General features: G+C 39.9%; 2 protein-coding genes across 4 annotated transcripts in view; one reads left to right on the top strand and one right to left on the bottom strand.

Annotated features, from left to right (window-relative positions):
- The first annotated feature begins 602 nt into the window (after window positions 1-602).
- Window positions 603-14005, top strand: pan3 (poly(A) specific ribonuclease subunit PAN3). Of its 2 annotated transcripts, none has more exons than XM_084033723.1 (19): window positions 603-724; window positions 865-1262; window positions 2209-2330; window positions 2569-2641; window positions 2738-2808; window positions 2974-3118; window positions 3316-3533; window positions 3938-4042; window positions 4148-4205; window positions 4635-4796; window positions 5079-5195; window positions 5924-6025; window positions 7160-7325; window positions 7593-7680; window positions 7804-7943; window positions 8461-8590; window positions 10603-10667; window positions 10750-10888; window positions 11496-14005. In XM_084033723.1, the coding sequence occupies exons 1-19, from the start codon at window positions 705-707 to the stop codon at window positions 11634-11636; spliced, it is 2460 nt and encodes an 819-aa protein (XP_083889849.1). In that variant the 5' UTR covers window positions 603-704; the 3' UTR covers window positions 11637-14005. The 2 variants fall into 2 exon arrangements, with proteins under 2 accessions (XP_083889849.1, XP_083889850.1); XM_084033724.1 differs by having other exon boundaries at window positions 604-724; window positions 868-1262.
- Window positions 14006-14071: 66 nt separating this feature from the next.
- flt1 (fms related receptor tyrosine kinase 1) overlaps window positions 14072-19378 on the bottom strand; it is a 31328-nt gene continuing 26021 nt past the window's right edge. For both annotated transcript variants that reach the window (XM_084033713.1, XM_084033714.1), the window contains exons 28-30: window positions 19242-19311; window positions 19035-19126; window positions 14072-15007 (exon numbers count right to left, since the gene is read on the bottom strand). In XM_084033713.1, coding sequence (XP_083889839.1) covers window positions 14848-15007; window positions 19035-19126; window positions 19242-19311 — 322 coding nt within the window. In that variant the 3' untranslated portion in view covers window positions 14072-14847. The remainder of the gene's footprint in view (window positions 15008-19034; window positions 19127-19241; window positions 19312-19378) is intronic.

The raw sequence follows: 19378 nt of genomic DNA, 5'->3' as shown, positions 1-19378 counted from the left end.
AGCCACGCCTGGCTCCAATATTTGTTTGTATATAAAAAAAAAGATAATCATATATGTGCAAGAAATCGATTATAATAGCACAATGGAATATGATGGAAGCAGAAATAAAATAACGTGCATTAAAGTCGTTATAAAGTCATAGTTAAAGTTAGAAATATAAGAAAATATATAGTAGGGGTGCATTTCGAGTAAGATATTTGTGATATAATCAAGTGGGAGCAGACACAAACAGGTGCGATCTGTTATATATGTTTGCAAATAAATAAATACATTATTATACATTCCTTATATAAATATTACAATAGATTTTTAAAAGTAAAAAAACATTTTTTATATATATTTTTTCATATATATATTGTTTTCTCTAATTTTATTTGTTTCTGTGCAAACTGTACTCTATGTTTATATTATTAACGTAATGTAATTTTCGCAATAAGCTGCAAAAATGCCACAATTTACCATATCTTAATTTTGCAAACCTACTCGTTCGCGTTCATATCTTCACTGTGCAGCGAACTCACATTTTTTGCGGCAGGTAAACGCTTTGCCCAAAACGCCGTACCCACAATGCAACGCTATGCTAGCAGCTTTAGCAGAGCAAGAGAAAAACAACAACAGGCTACTTTGCGAGGAAGGCAGCTGCATGGATAGCGACAACAACGACGACCAGGATTGCGCTTGCAGAGATATTTTCTTAAACCGAAATGCATCTTAGCCTTATAATGTGAGTACTGTAGGGTTTTTTTGAGTGTTCTCCGCCAGCTGAAGTGATTTTATCCCGTCCCTTTTTGAAGGGGGGAAACTTGTTTGCAGGCTAGCTGGCTAGCTATCTGCGTCTCTCTATGTTTGAGTGTCTTCCGGCAGCAGCGGTGGCGGCAGCAGCGGTGCCATGAACAGTGGACTCCCAGCTTCAGCTGTTCCGCTTGGGGGTGCCGGGATACCCAATGTCAAGGTGAAGTTTTGCCGATATTACGCGAAGGACAAAACGTGCTTTTATGGAGACGAGTGTCAGTTCCTGCATGAGGATCCGTCCATGGGAAGCATGCCGCTGCACGGCGGCGGTAGCCCCGTCCCGATGTCGATGGCCGGGGGTGGCGGGACGCCAGCGGTGTATTCCCTCGGCGGCGGCTCCGCGGCGGCCTGCCCAGGCGGCGGAGGCGGCGGCGGTGGTGGTGGCGGCGGCGGCGGGGGGACCGGTGTGCCCAAGAAAAGCGAATCATTGGGGCCTGCAGCCACGTCTCTGGAGGGGCAGCTGTTAACCAGTGAGTAACGATTACAGCGAGACGAGGCCTTTATGCACGGAGCGACTCACTCTGACTTTTACTTTTGGGCCTTGTTGGGCTTTGTTAAAATCTAGCCCGGGGATTCACTTGAGGCCTTTCAGCCTCCAAAACAACGTGGGTTACATTTTGTCCTAGCGCACGCTGTTTAGCTGTCTTGGTAAACACCGTTAGCTTTGTCTTTTGATGTGATTATGTGTAACAACGTGTAACATTAGCCATGCTGTTGCAGCTCGCACGGAGGAGGCCTGCTGTTGTTGTGTGACAGCTGTGAGTGGGCAGAAATCCGGAACACACTACCGTTAGCTCGTGTAGCTGCTAGCCTGCTAGCGTTAGCTTCAACTAGCGTTAAACTGGCCGCTTTAACTAACTTTTAACGCGCTTGGCTTTTGCCTTCAGTCGTGGTACTATCCACTGTAGTAGTAGCGCTGGTATTTTTTCTCTCCTGTTAAATGTTGTTAAGTGAACTGTAGTGTTGCTGTTGCGATGTAGCCCCCCAAGTTTAGTGTTTGCTAACATTAGCGTAGCCACGCTAGCTGCTCAACGGGGAATTGGTTCAGCGTTGTGTTGTGGTTTGGTTTTCCCCAACGTAAACAAACGGGAAGAAACTAAAGTGCACATGCGACTCTAAAGCTTACAACGTCCCAATTAACCCGGATTAATTAGAACTAGTGATTGTTGCTCTAATAGTTTGTTATTAAATGAAACCTCGGTGAGATATTGACATGTGGTAGTGGCTCACTGTAGCTGTAGGACTGTTTACATGCTTTTTAAAGGAAGTTAGCTGTGTGATTGTGGCTTAGCAAACACGCAGTAGCAATGCTTTACTGTCTGGTGTCTGTTAAATAAACACATTTTATTGCCAAGGTGTATCAAGTCTTAGTCCTATCAGTATTTGCTAAACTTTGTTTTTTTCTGTCATCCACAGTCCCAGGGATGGAGGGTGCAAACCTGAGTGATGCCAATCTCACCAACTCTTACTTCAGCAGCAGCTTTATTGGGGTCAATGGATTTGGAAGCCCAGCGGAGTCTAAATACTCAATGATGCAGGTAGGAAAGGGAAGTTGTGGATGTGTGGCTACAAACTGCTTAGAAAACGCACGTCAATGTGGTCACGTTGCTGTTGCAGATCCTCACGTAAACTGAGCCACAACATTATTTATTGAAGTGTTATGCATGCACGTATTAATTGTATTGTTTAAAAAGTTTTTGAATCTAAACGTTTTATCATAACGCAATGTTGATGAACATTCTTCTGTGACACCTTTGTTTTTCATGACGTCTTTAGCGAATGACAACCAGCAGTAGCTCTCCCAGTCTCCTCAATGATGGTGCCAAGAACTTCAGCCACAGCACTCATGGTAAGACGTCTGTAGTGCTCTTCTTAGCCATGTTCAGTGTTCATCCCTTAAATGTTGAAAGGGCCCACTGCTGAACTTTTTTTTTGGTCTCCACAGATCCAGTGAACTCCCCGACATCCTCACTGTTCAGTGATTTTGGTGCTCTTAGCATTTCTCAAAGGAGAAAGGTGAGCACGCAAGCATCCCGTCCTAGACGGAAAAATGCTTTTTTTATATACATGAGCTGGTAGATATATCTAGTGTACATTTCATTTCCATCTTTGTCTCTATTGTCTCCAACAGGTGTGGTTGATTTAATGTAAAGTCATGCATGTTAACTCTTGTGCCACTAGGCTCCTAACCCGACAGCAAGTGAGTTCATCCCCAAGGGAGCTCCACGTATGCCCACTATGGCTCAGTCCACTGTCCAGGCCTTCCCCTCGCCTATCTTCCCACATCCTGGCCTCAGCAGCTCCACAGCTGCTGCACTGGCCCCTGGTGAGGATTTTCGGAGCGTCTCTCACACACAGAAAAATCACCTCGCTATATATGCTTCGCTCTACTTTCTACATGGCTCAGTTTTGTTTTCCATCTTTAGCTCTGAAATTGTATAGTTCATCAAGTTGGGGGAGTTCCCTCTTGTGTAAAGTACTACTGTTGAAACAAAAGCAGAATCTTTTTGTGTCCAATTTTAGGCATGTCTCTGTCTGCGGGATCTTCTCCTCTCCACTCCCCAAAAATTACACCGCACACCTCACCTGCTCCTCGTAGGCGCAGTCACACCCCAAACCCTGCCAACTACATGGTGCCCACCACTGCAGCTGACCCGGGTCCTCACATAATCCAGAAAGAGACTGTAGGGGGTACCACCTACTTCTACACAGACAATACCCCAGCACCAATGGCTGGGATGGTATGTCCTGCACACAGCGCCCTTCTCTGTATTGTAGTTAGGAAATACTGTCAAAATAATTGAAGAAATGGATTAGAAACAAGGAAACTAAATTTAAATGTGTCTACGTTTAAAACTCTATATGATCTCAGGTTCTTTTGAGCAGCAAAAGCGTCGACTCCTAAATTCCTGCACATGACGAAGCTTTCGTTTTTCCCTGTAGACAACCAACAATCTTAGAAATCACAGATTGCGACCTCAGCTGATGTTTTGTTACCCTATTTACACTTTTATAAACATCCTGAAAGAGTTTCGTTCCATCACATTTATTTGCGTAGCTATGAGCTTTAAAAAAATGACTTGCGTGATCACTGGTTTTCATTTCTCGATAATTAGGAAGCTGTGTTACTCTGGTTTCATTGCAGGTGTTTCCTACGTACCATATCTATCCCCCCACTGCGCCACATGTGGCTTACATGCAGCCCAAAGCCAATGCCCCGTCCTTCTTCATGGCTGATGAACTCAGACAGGTATTTTCCACTTCTCCATCTCCCTTTTTCACTAAGCATCTTCCATGTCATCTTATCTGGTGTTAACATCTGATGTGATGCCCTCCTTATGTTTTTCCCCTCCAGGAGTTGATAAACAGACATCTGATAACCATGGCCCAGATTGACCACTCAGAGAACCCAGGTACAGGGTCTAATCTGTTGTCAGAACAAAGGGTCGCTGGTGATTCACTAATTTCCCATTCCATTGTCCTGTCCAGTTTTGATGCTATTGTTGGTTTTTCAAGTAAACAAATCTGCATTGTTTACTGAAACAAAAGTGGAGTTGGTTTCCTCATGTTAGCGTGGAAGTATGTTGAAATAGGTTTTATTTTTTTCTGTCAGTTGCCAGGCAAGTAACAATGGGCTAAACTTCTGGGAAAAATGACATCATATATACATGAATAAAAATAATGATATAGGAAACACATGATGATGTGCTGCTGATTTAGTATGGCTCAATACAAGTAATTGTTTATATGGGCTATGATGTTTTGGAGCCATTTTTTTGATTACATGTTAGCGTGCTAATGTTTTTTTTTTTTTACCTTCTGAAACTACTTCTCTTTGGCAGATGTACCGTCTGAGGTAGACAGCTACCACAGCCTTTTCCCTCTCGAGCCAGTCCCACCACCAAACCGCATGCAGAAGACCAGCAACTTCAGCTACATCACTTCCTGCTACAAGGCGGTCAACAGCAAGGATGACCTGCCTTACTGCCTGAGAAGGATACATGGTAATGCTGATAAGAAATTGTCATTTGTCATCTGCATTGGAAATGAGTTGGTTATTTGTGAGTTCATTTGTTTAGTAGAAAACCTTTTCTTTACTATCGGGAAGAAATCAACATGTACTTTCCCCGTTACTGGGAAATGACTTGTTGTTGTACAGAGAAAACACACAAACTTCATAAGAGGTTTAATGGTATTCATATATTTAAAGGTGCCACAGGATGTCGTGGTAGTGTGGTAAATAACCTGTTGATGCGTGTTGTGTATCTTTTTTCAAATTAATCCAGGTTTCCGCCTTGTTAACACCAAGTGCATGATGTTGGTGGACATGTGGAAGAAGATTCAGCATTCAAACTCTGTAACACTAAGGGAGGTCTTCACCACCAAGGCCTTTGGAGACCACTGTGAGTGTGTTTTTACGTACAGCACTTTGTACATGACCATGTATGTGTCTCCTGGATACGGTTCGTTTTTACACGATCCAGCTGGCTACACAGTCCTTCTGCCAGCTGGTGTCCATCAGCAGAATCCCTGGAAAATCACGCAGCTCTTACTCCTGATAAAATTTGATTTACCAGATTTGCTGAACAGGAGATGCTTGGAGCGATTCAGAAAACGCACAATAACCCTTGATTTTACAAATACAATCGAGTAACAGCTTGTTGTTTACTAGTAAAGCATGTAAATTCAATGCCACGCCATGGCAACGCCTTTTCATAAGAGCTCAAACGTTAAAAGCTTCCATTGCAAAGGTTTTTAGATTGTACTCACCAAATTTCAAGTCTAGTGTTAAATCTTTAGTATGGGGTTTGTTGAAGTACAGTGCCTAGAAATTGCCAGAAATTTACAAGAAGTTCAAAGTGGCTGACTTCCTCTTGGGTTTAGAGTATGGCCCCAAGGTACTTCTTTTTTTAAAATCCTAAATGTGATATACAGTACGTGCAGGGCAAATCAGAATTTCCATTTAGAGCATCTCGAGCCCCTAAAAATGACGTCTCTGATCCATGAAAAGTCAAAAGCGTCAGCAGATCCACAGCCGATTGTTTGGTGCATCTCCAGTGCGGGGCAATACTAGCACTTTTAAAAGTAAGTATAGCTCTAAATCTTTCCTGCTCTTCTCTGTTGGACCTAGCGTTGGTGTTCTCCTACGACTTCCACGCGGGTGCAGAAACCATGTTCAGCAGACACTTCAACGACCCAGCAGCGGACTCGTACTTTACGAAGAGGAAATGGGGTGAGTTGGTCTTTCCCACCCTTGCACACTCAGCCCCAGCATCACCTCAGATGCCGGTCCGCACCCTTCTGCTTCACACATTTCGGTTTGTTTGCTAATGAGGTCACCAACCCGAGATCTATTTGGGTATGCAGTGCCTGCAGTTGTGCTCGCATCAGATGATTGTTGACTTACTGGCACATATAAAAACGTCTCGGTTCGCTTCAAATAAAGGCAAGATGTAAAGGTCTAGAACCACTCTTGTGGATGCTTTAAAGTATATTCGGGTGTTTTGAGTCTGTGAAGTGTCCCAGTTTGACAGTTGGCGCATGTGTGTGTCTGTGCAAGAGAGACACGGTGACTTGGAGGAAACTGTGGCTGAAACTGATCCCAGGGCAGGTGCTGTAAGGCCTACCTACAGGAATCCAGACAGAGGAAGCAAAACCAGTCAGATCCTGGGCTTTGTGTTTTCTGTAGCAACCACTGATAACGAGCCATAAAGGATGATATTTATATAGAATTTAGCAGGGGACAAACTAACAAGATATCTTAAAACTCACTGGAGAATAAAGTGCAAATTATTTTCTTTCTGGAATGGCATTCCCAGTATAAAATTGTGGTATTTGTTGAACAGTACACACCCAGAAACTCGCCAGAGTAACATTTCCAAACCGTATGTTTGTGGTAAAAGCTACAGAATATTACAAGCTAACAAACTGATTGTAGACATTATTTTTGGTAACGGTGAGCTGAAGTTCCTCTATTTTTTCTGTTCATGCTGGAGTTTAAACAATTAACTAATTTAACAATTAACAAGTTAAAGTTAGTTTAATATAAAATGTAAACCGAGTATCTTTGTGTCTTGTGGTTCAGACAAAAACAATTTGAAGACGTCACCTCAGGCTTTTGGAAATGATGATGGCTATTCTTCATTGTTTTCTGACATTCTCGAGAATAATCTGCAGATTGGGTTCGCTGTGATACAGGAGAATTAGGTCGAAATGATGCGTCTTACTGACATCACAACAGCGAGAGACCGTTCTTCTCGGAAGATAAGCGTACCTAGGAAGTTGATAAGAGTTTGAGATTTAGTCCATGAGTAATGTTTCACCCTTTAGGCTGCATGTGTGTGGTAAAGCATGTCTCCGTGTGCAGGACAACATGAACCACCCCCGCCGCGGCAGCATGCCGGTCTGCTCCCCGAGTCCTTGATCTGGGCCTACATTGTCCAGCTCAGCTCGGCGCTGCGCACCATCCACACCGCCGGCCTGGCCTGCCGCGTCATGGACCCCAGCAAGATTCTTATTACTGGCAAGACCAGGTACATGCGTGCACAAACACGTGATCTTTCAACATGAATGTGGTTTTTCAGATCCCGTCACCCATAGCCATATACGGCGGTGTACGGAACAGCACCCATTTCAATTTCCAGCTCAGAAGGTGTAGTTGTTTTGACTGTAAATACATTAAAAGGGGAAGAGCCTTTTCAGTTGATGCTTCCTTTCCCCCCCCCCCATGTGTTTGTGTGCACTCAATGCACTCAGACATGCACATAAACTATTGATGAAATGCTCTCTTGTCTCTGCAGGTTACGGGTGAACTGTGTTGGGGTGTTTGATGTCTTAACCTTTGACAGCAGTCAGACCAATCATCTTGCCCTAATGCCACAGTACCAGGTACATTTAACGACGTAGTTTGTGGCCACTTAAACATGGACATTCATCATAGGAGTGTCAATGCAAAGAGTTGTATCTCATCCACTTATCTGTACTTCTGTGATGTGTTTTTTCGTTGTGTAGCAAGCAGACCTAGTGTCCCTGGGCAAGGTGGTGCTGGCGTTGGCTTGCAACTCATTGGCTGGTATTCAAAGGGAGAACCTGCAGAAGGCCATGGAGCTGGTGTCCATCAACTACTCTTCAGACCTCAAGAACCTAATTCTGTAAGAAAAGAAGAGAGTACAACCTCATATTCATTTCAGACTCTGAGTTATCCTGATTCAATTTGGGGGGAAAAGTTCATGCCTAATCACCGGCTCGAGTTGAGATTTGTATGTGCAGCGAACGGGAAAGTTCTGTGAACATCCCCATATCCACATGATTGAACTTCCTCGCCTTTTGTCAGCAAGACATTTGCTTTATTTCCCTCTGGCCACAAGACGTAGTCCCATGTTTGCATGGAAGTCATGCAACTGTCAGCGCAGGATGTTTTGATAAACATGATGTAAGATGCTGTACAAAAAAACTACAATCATATCAAAGTTTACAAAACACTGTGGCTAATGTATGTGTAATAATATGATTAAATAATTTTTGCAGTGTTCACATTATCGTACAAGCAGAACACAATTTGAACTCCCATAAAAATGTTGCCTAAAGACTTGAGGCCACCTTTCCAACTCAGCTGAAGGCAAACTGACGTGCTTGTGTGTGTTTGTGTGTGTGTTTGTGTGTGTGCAGGTATCTGCTGACCGAACAGTCCCGCATGCGCAGCGTCAACGACATCATGCCGATGATCGGCGCTCGATTCTACACACAACTGGATGCATCGCAGATGAGGAATGATGTCATTGAGGAGGACCTGGCCAAGGTACGTGAAGGGTACTGCAGGAATACTTACAAAAACACAAAGGGAGAGTTTGTATCACAGAGTGGAGAGCGTGCATGCATGAGCATGCATGATTCAGCCGGCTTCTCATCAGGCTGATATTCTTAGGTATTGGCCGGAAGTAGGCCTTTGGTTGAGTGTGCTAAGAGGAAGTTCTGTGCACACAGGATGCTGTATGGTATATACAATCTCGTCTCGAGTTTAGTCTCCCTGTGATAGTGTGAATATGTGAAACAACCACCCTCGCCTCATCTTTCTTCTCGTTAATGCACCCAACTTCCTCTTTACTCTCAGGCTCTGTGCACGTGCACCGAGTTGTTTGTGTTTTCACCTTTTTAACTGCAGTTGACTTCCGTTAATCTTCTGTTAGATGTCCAGCAGGGCTCACAAGATGTCGCCAACTTAAATTCAGAGAACAACTTATGATCAGAACAAGGAATTAACACTCTGGTAATAAAACTGACCTAGAAAAATAGTTTTTTTCTTCTCTTTTCTGTCCAAACCCGCCTGTTATCTGCTGACATCTGTGCTGGTGGGTAGAGCGTAAGCGTTTCTGGTTTATCTGACCATCTGTGCATAATGTGTAAGCTGCCTGTGTATCTGCACACAGGTGATAGAAGTGTTGTTTTTCAATTGGCTGGTGATCTCTATCGTCGACAACGCCGTTGCAACAATAACTTTTTTTAAAAATACAGCACCGTTGTGTCGAGCTGCGGACGGTGATCGCCATTGTTTCAATTGTTGAAACCCTTTTCAAACAAATGCATTTGAGCAAGAATAATAAAAGGCCTCCACTGCCCTGCAAAGCTGTCATTTAAACAAAAAATACAGACGATCCCACACAGATACAGACTTTCTGCTGAGATAGCAGCATTACTCTTCAAAAGCCTTACCCTAAAATGTAAACCTTTTTTTTACTGAAAAGCAAGGCGATTTTAACAATGGTAGGTAGAAATCCAACGTAAATCATTGGTTTTCAATCATTCTCACTTTGTCCAACAGTGCAGAAAACAGTGTGTGACAGTGTGAGAGAGGAGGAAGAGAGAGGAGAGGCAGGGGTAAATTATATCCACAGAGACGAAAGGTGAGCTATTACTTGTTGACAATAATTTGATATGGAGTCGAACACAGCCAGTAATCTTCTGTAGCTGCTGTGTTTTAAAACATGGGAGCAGCTAGCCCTCTAAATATTCAGATAAATGAGATGACATCAGAATTACTTCACAGTAGGTTTTGATGTGTAGGAGCTTTTTTTTTTATTAAATCGATGATGTTAGAGCTGGTGATTGTTGTCTTGGATTTCCAGTAAACGATCATTTTGATGAGATTACACACAAAAGAATCGATGTAGTTGGAAGAAAATGCATCTTCTTCTGGTCGACTTTCCGTCAGGAGGAAGTGCTTCTGGCTCCTCTGAGGAAACGAGGTCCAGCTCCATGTATGGACAGAAAGTCGAGCGACGGCGTTTCAGTTTCTGACCGTCATGAGTAGTCTTGTTATTTCAAAGTGCTCCATTTAAGGAGGAATTGTCACATACAGTGCTTTCAGAAAGTGTTCTGCCCGTCGCACCAAGGCTCGATGCTGTAATCGCAGCCAAAGTTGCTTCAACTAAGTTCTCACTTGCTGTTCAGTTATTTGGCTTCATAAATTTAGATTGTATGGACCCAGTAATAGAGGTGCAAAGCTTTTACACATTGCCCTTTTTTAAATTGATTTGCTTGTTTGCATATTTATGTGTCTATATCCCCTTAAGTGTCAAGTGTAAATGTGCTAAACTCTAAATCAACTTTTGGTGCAACTGCTCAAAAATCGTACTTTTCGGATGCTGACCGTAAATGTGAACTGGAGGACCTGTTGGAAGATGCTGGTAGGCAAATGGTTACAACACACAACTGCAACGTCCACGGTGTGAACATGCTTCCTATCTCCTCACTACCGACTCTCCAATAAATATATACAAAACGTTTGTATGACCTTAAATCGTTTATTTGCAGGAGGTGCAAAACGGTCGTCTTTTCCGCCTGCTGGCCAAACTGGGCAACATCAACGAGCGTCCAGAGTAAGTAGCACTTTATTACGATACTGTATGCGTGATTTGTGGTTGTGTTACTCCAGTGTGATCTTCTGTTTGTGTGACTCAGGTTTCAGAAAGACCCGACGTGGTCTGAGACGGGCGACCGCTACCTGTTGAAGCTTTTCCGGGATCACCTATTCCACCAGGTGACGGAAGCTGGGACACCCTGGATCGATCTCAGCCACATTGTCTCCTGCCTCAACAAAGTCAGTGACATTTCCTCATTCTTATTTTTAATTTTCCTACTTTGCATTTCCAGAGCTGTGGTACTGAACTGTGAATTTAAAACTCGAAGCAGCCTTGACCACCATCTTAAGTTTTTAGATTCATCACATAATTCTTTCTTTTTCACACTTCTGTTGTTCCTCTTTTCAATGTTTAAGTCTGAAGTGGTTTAAAGCTGTGATCTTTTGTACTTTAATATAACTCTACATTCACATATGACTCATCTCAGATGTGTAAGTTCATCTGGGGACAGTCGTTCAGCATGAAATCTTGATTTTCCGTCCACTTAGTTGCTTAAAAACAACAATTTTTCATCAATGATGAGTCTTCTGTTGATTAATCGTTTGGTCTAAAAAAAATCCACAACACTGAAAATGTTATTTCTTAAAGCCTTAAAATGTTACAAAAACACCTCCTTTGAAAAATGATACCTTTATTCAATAAAAAATATTTGCAGATGGATTTCTTTTACTTTTTGGTTCATCAACTAATGGTTGCAGCTCTGATTAAAGTCCTAAACATTGAGTCAATGCACCAGTTTGCTTCCTAAATATTGTTTTTTGACCGTATCTTCCTGTCTCGACACAGCTGGACGCGGGTGTTCCTGAGAAGATCAGCCTGGTGTCTCGGGACGAGAAAAGCGTCCTGGTTGTGACCTACTCGGACCTGAAGCGTTGCTTCGACAGTACCTTCCAGGAGCTGCAGGCTGCAGCCTCCGGCTCTCTGTAGCGCCCTCTTCGGGCCCGGGATGGGACAGCCCGTTCCTGGAGCACACTATTGCACTACAGCGGAGGACCAGGCTCATGGAGATGACATCAGCATGGCGAAGGCAGCGAGGCAGGGCTTCGTGAACCTCAGTCACATACACTGACCATGTCCACCAGGAAGGCTTTTTCTAAAGTGTATTTTTTTTCAGTTTTCCTAAACCCCGCAGCTGAAATTCGTAAAAACAAACCGGGAGGGTGGGGTGGGGGAGAGAAAAGCCGTAAATGGACAAAAAACGGAAACTGTGACGAACGAGTATGATGACATTTTTTTTAGATTCGGGGAACAAAACGAGAAACAAACCGTGAGGTTTTGAACTTTTTCTGGCTTTTATTGTTTATTTCTACAGTTGGGGGTTTATTTTTCTGATGAGGATGCACTAAGATTTTAATTTTTTTGTTAATTTTTGTTATTTTTATCATCATCTGTGAGTGGCCTACAGGGTGTACAGAGAGCTAAAGTCACACACGGACAGAAATAACAGCAGTTAAAAAAAAAAAAAAAAAAAAAATTACGACAAATTCCAGCGTTCTATTGCCTATGTGTCTCTTCCAGCAGGAGACCACACCCCTTCATTCTGAGCACTAGATGGGACACGCCACTCGAGGCGTTCATTAAGGTGGGGACAGCACCTGTTTCATTAAATGGGCCAGCCCACCTTTTGCCTTGGTTGTTGGTTCCCCCTCAGAAAGGACAAACCACTTGGGTGGGTGGGAGGGGTTTGTTAAAACTGGAATAATCAAATAGATTTTTGCTATTGTGAAACATCAGGATCGTGGGTTGGAGGGCTATCATGGACTGGGATTCAGGGGGGGCTAAAATGTGTCTTGTTTGCACTGAGGAAGGGGTGTCTTCTCCTGATGATGTCTACCAAGTGTTTGTTACATAGCGGCACCACCACCTTTTTGGTAAGTAGACGCCGTAGTGACAAACTGCTCAAGTATGTGTCATTTTGGTTTGGCTGTTTAGCACTTGGTTGTAGCCCTTGGGTGGGGCTTCTGTTGAGGTGGAGCCACAGCTGCCTCTTTGTGGAATGTCCTTATTTTGTCCCCCTGCCCTTCCTCATCTCCTCCCCCCCCAACCTCTCCTTTCTGCCTCTCTTCACTCTCCCTTCTTCTTCCTGCTTTTATCCAGATCTTCACTTCCCCTCCGGGGGATCTCGGCCACTCTTACATTTGACAAAAAAAGTGACACGTTTTGTGATTTTTATTTTTTTCTAGCTGTTTTATTTCACTTTGCTCGGATATTGTGCAGGAATGCATGATGGGAACTGGGAGGGCAATTTATTTTTGCCTCGATTCAACTTTATTATTCTGTGGACCAATTCCAGCAGGGGTTTTAGGGGAAAGGGACGGAGGGCGAAGGAGAGAACAGGGCACCAACAGTTTTGTTTTATTCGACTTTTTAAAGATCATGATTATACAAATGTGCTGGAGACAAAGCAGTGGCGCTGGCTGCTGCATTCACTTGGATAGCTTGGATTTCTCTCAGGATGACTAACAGCTGGAGGGGCCCAGTGATTGAATGTGTTTGGCTGTCATTGGCCGCCCCCCTGTCCAGTCAGAGCACCATGGAGTGGGTGGGACGTCTTCAGGTGGAGGTTTCTAGGATGTTAGCTGCACAGCGGAGATCTTGGTTTGAGGGATTTCATGTTGCCCCTTAAGTACGGTTCATATTCCATTGATGATTTGAATATTATTGAACCAAATCAAGGTGCAAAACCCGCTTCACCCTGACGAAGGGATCAGTCCGAGCTCCGTCTCACAACTGTTCTTGATTTCTCTGCCTTACTCTAGTTCTCAATAGCTTTTGACGAGTGTGTACAAACATAAGACTGTAGAAAATCAGGGTTTCGTGTATGAAGCGCTGTGTAAGATGAGAGACAAATCAAGCTTAAAGGTGTTAACAGGAACAATGTCTTGGCTTTGACAGACTTTTTCAAAGTTCTCATGGAAGTGGATGATCTGTACTTTGGGGTAACAAACCTGCAGGGAGCTGGCTGTGTTAGATCATGTACTACTTCCTCTGTTTTAGTGAAATGAACGGACAAAATTTGGTGAATGTGGTGCTTTAGGAAAAAGACCCTCAAAACTCACACACACAAACACGCACACACACGCCCCTAACTCAGTCCACACAACGTCAGTGCTCATATCAATATCTTCCACATCACACACACTCCAGTTATTAGGGACGACCTTCTCCTCCTCCCCCACACCAACACACCTACAATCACCATGTTAGTATGTTTTATGCCCCCCTTGTGTTCGTTGTCTCAAATTTTGCAATATTTGTGTGTACAGCAGTATTTTAATAAAGAATACCAAAACTGATACATGTAGGATCTTGTCATGTTTTTCAATTGGGTACATAATTAATTGTCTCTCCACATATGGTGATAAGCATATTTAATTGATGTTCATGCATTCAATGTTTGTTTTTTTTACATGGAAATACATTGCAAAAACAGCATGAAAAATGTGTATATATGTGTGTTTTTGTCCATTTTGAATAATTTGACTTAATTCTATATCTAAGGAAACTTAAATACAGAATTAAATATACACTCAATTGTCACATTTTTAGGTTCTGCAGGTAATGTTTTTGTTCAAACTATGAGAAAAAATGATTGAACTCTCATATATTTCTCATATTTTTTCTTAGAAATCAGCACCTTTTTTTTCTGTGAAACTGATCGTTATAACCTTCATGAAAGTAAACTGGCAACTGAGTGTATATTCATAGTGAGATTCATTTACAATACATCCGGTCTCATACTATAATTCAGTGTATAATAACTTGTGTTTTTCCAGCATATAGTAGCTGTGAAGGAGGAACCGTTATTTCATACAGCAGTGTTCCTCTTCACGAAGCTCAGCACATGAGGTACCAATACAAGAAGCTCTAGTAGTGGTGGGTCAGTGGATACATTCTGCATAACTGCATATAAGTACTATCAGGTAATACTCAGCTGCTCTTGGAAGAGGTTATGATGCAAGATAATACTTGGTAATACTGCAGAGGGTGTTTTTTTTTTCTTCAAGGAAACGTGAATACATGCAGATATAATGAGGTAGAGGATGCAAAGTTGAAAAGCAGAATAAGTCATAGTTGACTAAATATTATTGGCATTAAAAAAATGTATACCCTGCATAAAGCTGTCTAGGAAGGGATGCTAGAGGGAGGGGTAGAGAAAAGCAGAGTTGTAGTCCGGAGGAGGAGAGCCGCCCTCGTCAGATTCCCAATCACACGGCGAGAGAGACGGCTTGCTGTCACGGAGACCGGTGATGTCATTGCACAGGAAAGGCACCTGGTTGTCCCGGCACTTAGTGAAGCTGAAGAATATAAAAACATACCCATTAAGAGTTATCATGTTCAGGTATTACATGTGATAAAACTGGTAGTTTTACTATTTTGCAGAAACTGGCTTGTAGTCCCGTAGGTCTGGCAAAACATCATAGCAAAGTATGTCCATACATTTCATACATATTATAAAAAACTACTAGTATAACTAAATACTATAACTTTATAACATACTACACTATGACTTTTTTCATGATTTTTTCTGACGTACTGTACTGACTTTTTTTCATGACTTTTTTCAACATACTATATACTATGACTTGTTTATGACTTTTTCCATGACTCTTTCCGATATGCTTTTTCGACTTACTATAATTTGACTTTTTCCACTTTGTTTTCTGGACATACTATTTTCTGTCTTTTTTCATGACTTTCATGAGAGTATGTCGACAAAAGTAATGAAAAAAGTAATTAAAAAGTATGTCAGATAAAGTAATCAAAAAAGTCATAAAAAAGTATGTCAGAAAAATAAATAAAAGTCAAAAAGTACATCAGAAAAAAGTCATAGTAAAGTATGTTGGTAAAAATTATAAAAAAAAAAGTCATAGTAAAGTATGTCGGAAAAAGTCATAAAAAAAAGTCATAGTCAAGTTTGTCAGAAAAAGTTATAAAAAAGTCATACTAAAGTATGTCGGAAAAAGTCATAAAAAAGTCATAGTGAAGTATGTCGGAAAGAGTAAAAAAAAAGTCATAGTAAAGTATGTCGGAAAAAGTCATAAAAAAAAGTAATAGTCAAAGTTTGTCAGAAAAAGTCATAAAAAAAAGTCAACGTGAAGTATGTCGGAAAAAGTAAAAAAAAAACCTCATAGTGAAGTATGTCGGAAAAAGTCATAAAAAAAGTCATAGTAAAGTATGTCGGAAAAAGTCATAAAAAAGTAATAGTCAAGTATGTCGGAAAAAGTCATAAAAAAAGTCATAGTCAAGTTTGTCAGAAAAAGTTATAAAAAAGTCATACTAAAGTATGTCGGAAAAAGTCATAAAAAAGTCATAGTAAAGTATGTCGGAAAAAGTAATGAAAAAAGTCAAAGTGAAGTATGTCGGAAAAATAAAAAAAAAAGTCATAGTAAAGTATGTCTGAAAAAGTCATAAAAAAGTCATAGTAAAGTATGTCTGAAAAAGTCATAAAAAAGTCATAGTGAAGTATGTCGGAAAAAGTCATAAAAAAAGTCATAGTAAAGTATGTCGGAAAAAGTCATAAAAAAAAGTCATAGTCAAGTTTGTCAGAAAAAGTTATAAAAAAGCCATAGTGAAGTATGTCGGAAAAAGTCATAAAAAAAGTCATACTAAAGAATGTCGGAAAAAGTAAAAAAAAAAGTCACAGTGAAGTATGTCGGAAAAAGTAAAAAAAAAAGTCATAGTGAAGTATGTCAGAAAAAGTCATAAAAAAAGTAATAGTCAAGTATGTCGGAAAAAGTCATAAAAAAGTAATAGTCAAGTATGTCGGAAAAAGTCATAAAAAAAAAGTCATAGTCAAGTTTGTCAGAAAAAGTTATAAAAAAGTCATACTAAAGTATGTTGGAAAAAGTCATAGTGAAGTATGTCGGAAAAAGTCATAAAAAAAGTCATAGTAAAGTATGTCGGAAAAAGTCATAAAAAAGTCATAGTAAAGTATGTCGGAAAAAGTTATAAAAAAGTCATACTAAAGAATGTCGGAAAAAGTAAAAAAAAAAGTCACAGTGAAGTATGTCGGAAAAAGTCATAAAAAAAGTCATAGTAAAGTATGTCGGAAAAAGTCATAAAAAAGTAATAGTCAAGTATGTCGGAAAAAGTCATAAAAAAAAGTCATAGTCAAGTTTGTCAGAAAAAGTTATAAAAAAGTCATACTAAAGTATGTCGGAAAAAGTCATAAAAAAGTCATAGTGAAGTATGTCGGAAAAAGTAAAAAAAAAACCTCATAGTGAAGTATGTCGGAAAAAGTCATAAAAAAAGTCATAGTAAAGTATGTCGGAAAAAGTCATAAAAAGTAATAGTCAAGTATGTCGGAAAAAGTCATAAAAAAAAGTCATAGTCAAGTTTGTCAGAAAAAGTTATAAAAAAGTCATAGTGAAGTATGTCGGAAAAAGTCATAAAAAAGTCATAAAAGTCATAAAAAAAAGTAATAGTAAAGTATGTCGGAAAACGTCATAAAAAAAAGTCAGTCAAGTATGTCGGAAAAAGTCATAAAAAAAGTAATAGTCAAGTATGTCGGAAAAAGTAAAAAAAAAAAAGTCATAGTCAAGTTTGTCAGAAAAAGTTATAAAAAAGTCATACTAAAGTATGTCGGAAAAAGTCATAAAAAAAGTCATAGTAATATTATATGTATGTATGTCATATATAAAAAAAAGTCATAGTCAAGTTTGTCGGAAAACGTCATAAAAAAAAGTCAGTCAAGTATGTCGGAAAAAGTCATAAAAAAAGTAATAGTAATGTATGTCGGAAAAAGTGATAAAAAAAGTAATAGTAAAGTATGTCGGAAAAAGTGATAAAAAAGTCATAGTGAAGTATGTCGGAAAAAGTCATAAAAGTCATAAAAAAAAGTCATAGTCAAGTTTGTCGGAAAACGTCATAAAAAAAAGTCAGTCAAGTATGTCGGAAAAAGTGATAAAAAAAAGTAATAGTAATGTATGTCGGAAAAAGTGATAAAAAAAGTAATAGTAAAGTATGTCGGAAAAAGTGATAAAAAAGTCATAGTGAAGTATGTCGGAAAAAGTCATAAAAAAAGTCATAGTAAAGTATGTCGGAAAAAGTAATGAAAAAAGTCATAGTGAAGTATGTCGGAAAAATAAAAAAAAGTCATAGTAAAGTATGTCTGAAAAAGTCATAAAAAAGTCATAGTGAAGTATGTTGGAAAAAGTCATAAAAAAAAGTCATAGTAAAGTATGTCGGAAAAAGTCATAAAAAAGTAATAGTCAAGTATGTCTGAAAAAGTCATAAAAAAGTCATAGTGAAGTATGTTGGAAAAAGTCATAAAAAAAGTCATAGTAAAGTATGTCGGAAAAAGTCATAAAAAAAAGTCATAGTCAAGTTTGTCAGAAAAAGTTATAAAAAAGTCATAGTGAAGTATGTCGGAAAAAGTCATAGTGAAGTATGTCTGAAAAAGTCATAAAAAAGTCATAAAAGTCATAAAAAAAGTAATAGTAAAGTATGTCGGAAAACGTCATAAAAAAAAGTCAGTCAAGTATGTCGGAAAAAGTCATAAAAAAAGTCATAGTGAAGTATGTCGGAAAAAGTGAAAAAAAAAAAGTCATAGTGAAGTATGTCGGAAAAATAAAAAAAAGTCATAGTAAAGTATGTCGGAAAAAGTCATAAAAAAGTCATAGTGAAGTATGTCTGAAAAAGTCATAAAAAAGTCATAGTGAAGTATGTTGGAAAAAGTCATAAAAAAAGTCATAGTAAAGTATGTCGGAAAAAGTCATAAAAAAAAGTCATAGTCAAGTTTGTCAGAAAAAGTTATAAAAAAGTCATAGTGAAGTATGTCGGAAAAAGTCATAGTGAAGTATGTCTGAAAAAGTCATAAAAAAGTCATAAAAGTCATAAAAAAAGTAATAGTAAAGTATGTCGGAAAACGTCATAAAAAAAAGTCAGTCAAGTATGTCGGAAAAAGTCATAAAAAAAGTCATAGTGAAGTATGTCGGAAAAAGTGAAAAAAAAAAAGTCATAGTGAAGTATGTCGGAAAACGTCATAAAGAAAGTCATAGTGAAGTATGTCAGAAAAAGTCATAAAAAAGTCAGAGTAAAGTATGTCGAAAAAGGTAATGAAAAAGTCATAAAAAAAAGTATGTCGGAAGAAAGTCAGGGTAAAGTATGTCGGGAAAAAGTAATTAAAACAAAAGTAAAGTATGTCAAAAAAAGTCATAGTATAGTATGTCTCAAAAAGTCAGTAAAGTATGTCGAAATACGTCAAGTATAGTATGCAATGATTAAATCTGCTCCATCATTAGCAACGTGTAACGATGACTTCCAGATGACAAGATGTCTGGTCTGCTATGATGAGGCAGTGAAGAAGTCAGAGGTCGCCACCTGCTGAGGTTCCTGTTCTTGGTGGTGTCATTCCACGTCAGATGCTTCAGCTCCTCGGATGGGAGGATCATGCCGCTGTCACTCTGCTCATCCTAAAGCAGAGAGGACGCAAAACATGCACTTTATTGTTATTTTCCATCGGTTTATATTTGTATTCAAAGTGGGAGGATGCAATTTGTTTCCATTGTGTGTCTGGATGCGTCTTACGTCCGGTCCGTCTGGCTCCTCGCAGGGAAGCTCCTCAAATGTCTGAAGTGTGGCGATACCCCTCATGTAACTGGATAGATGAAGCAGATTAAAAACATGATTGTTTCTGGATTAAGTGTCTCATTGCGTCCACATCT

Source organism: Eutrigla gurnardus (genome assembly GCF_963514095.1).
Source record: "Eutrigla gurnardus genome assembly, chromosome: 18".
Taxonomy (NCBI): Eukaryota; Metazoa; Chordata; class Actinopteri; order Perciformes; family Triglidae; genus Eutrigla; species Eutrigla gurnardus.
Note: the sequence above shows the minus strand (reverse complement) of the source record. Positions and strands in the feature narration are given on the sequence as shown.